Genomic DNA, 3,635 nt, shown 5'->3' with positions numbered 1-3,635 from the left:
ATCGAGGGGCCTGTTTTAAACCATAAAGGGACTTTTTCAAGAGACAGACCTTGTTTTTATCAGAACCTATGAACCCTGGTGGAGGACGCATATAGACTTCTTCTTTTAGATCACCGTGAAGAAACACATTATGAACATCCATTTGATGAACCTCCCAGTTACGAGATGCTGCGATTTGAAGGAAAGTTCGAACTGTCGTCATCTTTGCAACATGCACAAAAGTTTCTTCATAATCCTCGCCCTCAACCTGGCTATTTCCACAAACAACCAACCGTGATTTAGGGCGTTCCAAATTCCCATCTGCTCGAAATTTATATTTAAAGACCTATTTGCAGCTGAGAGCATGTTTATCAGGAGGTAAGTGAACAACAACCCAAGTGCCATTCTCCTCAAGAACCACATATTCATCCTTAATCGAGTTGCGCCAAATCTCGTCTAATATTGCTTGACGATAAGAGGTAGGTTCTTTCAACGATGAGATAGCCGCGAGAAAGTGACGATGGCTTTCAGAGAAACGCGAACAATCAACATAGAATTCAAGTCCCTAAGGAACCTCTGAAGAACGAGACACAAACGGTGTGATGGTTTGTAAGACGTAGTCTTGTAGCTTAGCTGGTATGCTCTTTGCTCGTAGACCACGCCCAAGCTCTTGTATCGGAGAAGTAGGAGGTGAATGTAAATCTGCCACATACGTTACTGTTGTAGGCGTAGGTAATGGCTCTGTTGCCGTAGTAGGTGTTTCAGTCAGAACTAAGGCAGGAGAATTAGTCTGATCTATATCTGCGTCAGACGGTTGCTCAGTATTAGTATTAATGTCGGGTAGAGAGGCTGACTGTTCTGTTTCGACAGTTGCAGGTGTTAAGACCTCTGCTGTATCTGAATCTGTCGATGAAGAAAGGTCAGTTTCTGTAGGCAAGTTAGAGGACGCGAGCTGTTCTGTTTCGGCAGTGTCGTAAGTAACATGCTGTTCCGTTTCAGGTTCATGCGGAGCAGAGTGTAATGGAGACATAAGATCCGGAGAAGCAGGTATGATCGAGATTGGGTCAGATGACTCGGAGAGCCTAAAAGTTGAAAATCATAAGTTAAATTTCTTTACTTATAATTTTTTGAAAGTCTTGCATTTTTAATTTAATTATTATTTTGTATATATATTTTAATGTTAAATTTTGAAAAATATTTATATATTAATTTAACTATTTATAATGTTCTAATTTTGTTAACTTAACTAATTTGATATTGGTTTATGTTCTATTTTGAAATGAACAATTTTTGAAAATATTAAAAATTTTGTAAATAATAAATGAAAACAAATGATTTGTCAAAATATATCTGGCTGTTTAAAATCTTATGTGAACACTCCCAATGGCTTATTGCCTCAACATTAATATAGCATAGATTTTCATTAGCATATAACCTAAGCTTTGAAATTCATGAGTTAAATTAATTTACTTATAATTTTTTGAAAGTCTTGTATTTTTAATTAATTATTGTTATATTGTATTTTTAATTAATTATTGTTATATTGTATTTTATTTTTATGTTAAAATTCGAAAAATAGTTTCTATACCAAGTTAATTTATTATTAATATTTTACTTTTGTTAACTTACCTTGTTTGATATTGGCTATAAATTTTGTTAATTTATTAATAACAATTAATATTACATGTTTTGAATTTTTATAGTTATGATTGTTTGAAAGCCTTGAATTTTTTTTTTTAAAAAAAACAATTTATTATATATTCAGTTAACTTATATATAATCTTTTTACTTTTGTTAGGTTTCCTTATTTATATTGATTTCTATGTTATTTTGAAATAAACAAAATTTTGGAAATATTGACATTTTTGAAAATATTAAACTAAAATAATTATTTGTCATTTTATGATTAGTTGTTTTAAATCCTGTGCTTTAAATCATATTATTGAATATTTTCAATAGCATATAACCTAAACTTTAAAAATGACGTGTCTTAAATTTATATAGTTCTTATTGTTAAAATATCTTGCATTTTTAAGTTAAGTATTATATTTGTAAGATATTTTATGTAATTTTCAAAATATATTATATATTAAGTTAAATTATATATAATTCTTTGAATTTTGTAAGTTTACCGTAGTTAAATTGATTTTTATTTTTTTATAGAATAAACAGTTTTGGAAATTCTGACATTTAAAAATAGCAATTAAAAGATCTGATGTGTCAAAACACGACTGGAGGTTTTAAATCCTACGTGGACGCCCTCAATGGCTTACAGCCTCAATTGTCATTTTATGATTAGTTGTTTTAAATCCTATGTGTTTTAAATTATATTATTGATTATTTTCAATAGCATATACCAAATAAATTTAAAAATCACGTATTTTTAATTTTTATGGTTCTAATTGTTTAAATTTCTTGCATTTTTAAGTTAATTATTATATTTGTAAGATATTTTAAGTTGATTTTCGAAAATATATTATATATTAAGTTAACATATATATAATTCTTTGACTTTTGTAAATTTACTATATTTAAATTAATTTATATTTTATTATGAAATAAACGATTTTTGGTAACATTGACATTTTTAGAAAAAACAAACTAAAATGCTGATGTGTCAGAATAAAATTAATGGTTTTAAATCGTATGTAGACGCTCTCAATGGATTATAGTCTCAACTTTTATATAGTATAGATAGTAAATAAATGATATTTAGCATATTTTTGGTGTTTTAAAAATATTATGTGAACATTTTTAATTATTTATACCTTCAACTTATACATAATACATGTTATATGTGAATATTTTCATTAGCGTGTAGCCTAAAAGTTGAAAATCATAAGTTAAATATATTTACTTATAATTTTTTGAAAGTCTTGCATTTTTAATTTAATTATTATTTTGTATATAAATTTTAATGTTAAATTTTGAAAAATATTTATATATTAATTTAACTTATTTATAATGTTCTACTTTTGTTAACTTAACTAATTTGATATTGGTTTATGTTCTATTTTGAAATGAATAATTTTTGGAAATATTAAAATTTTTGTAAATCTATGCTATATAAAAGTTGAGGCTATAAGCCATCGAGGGCGTCCACGTAGGATTTAAAACCACCAATCGTAGTATGACAAATCATTATTTAAGTTTACTATTTTTTTAAATGTTAATATTACAAAAAAAACAATCATTTATTTCAAACTAAAATATAATTCAATATCGAATAAGATACATTTACAAAAATATAAATACTATATTAAGTTAACATAATGTTTATTATTTTTTCGAAAAATTAAAAAAATAAATAACCAAAAGAATAATTAATAAGTTTGCTATTTTCGAAAATGCCAATATTTCCTAAAATCGTTTATGACAAATCATTTTAAAAAATATGTTAATGTTTCCAAAAAAATATTTTATTAACAAAAATAAATATTATCTAATAAAGTAGGCTAATAAAATATATGATTTCCAAATTTATGATTTTTTTGTCAGCTTTTGTTTGGCCAGCTTTCCAAATTTATGTATATTGACATAAAATAGAAGTTTTAATATTTAAAGTCGAAATATAATTATTAGATTTAAAAATTAAAAATTTAAAAATCTATATTATATAAAAGTTGAGGCTATAAGCCATCGAGGGCGTCCACGTA

At 26.2% G+C, this 3,635-nt stretch overlaps 1 protein-coding gene across 1 annotated transcript; it reads right to left on the bottom strand.

Moving 5' to 3' along the window:
• Window positions 1-325: 325 nt before the first annotated feature.
• On the bottom strand, window positions 326-1,009 carry LOC106320274 (mucin-2-like). The gene is made up of 2 exons (XM_013758638.1): window positions 576-1,009; window positions 326-503 (listed from the first exon to the last, which is right to left on the bottom strand). Exons 1-2 carry the CDS (start codon window positions 1,007-1,009, stop codon window positions 326-328), a joined length of 612 nt encoding a protein of 203 aa, XP_013614092.1.
• Window positions 1,010-3,635: the final 2,626 nt, after the last annotated feature.

This window comes from Brassica oleracea, unplaced genomic scaffold, assembly GCF_000695525.1.
Source record: "Brassica oleracea var. oleracea cultivar TO1000 unplaced genomic scaffold, BOL UnpScaffold00870, whole genome shotgun sequence".
Taxonomy (NCBI): domain Eukaryota; kingdom Viridiplantae; phylum Streptophyta; class Magnoliopsida; order Brassicales; family Brassicaceae; genus Brassica; species Brassica oleracea.
This window is presented reverse-complemented; position numbering and strand designations above follow the sequence as displayed.

Excerpts from the sequence above, each read along its gene's own strand:
- LOC106320274 (XM_013758638.1), bottom strand. The coding sequence starts at position 1,009 with ATGTCTCCATTACACTCTGCTCCGCATGAACCTGAAACGGAACAGCAT. Across the intron at positions 504-575 it reads GTCTTACAAACCATCACACC|CCATCGTCACTTTCTCGCGG; the intron begins GTTTGTGTCTCG and ends TTTCTCTGAAAG.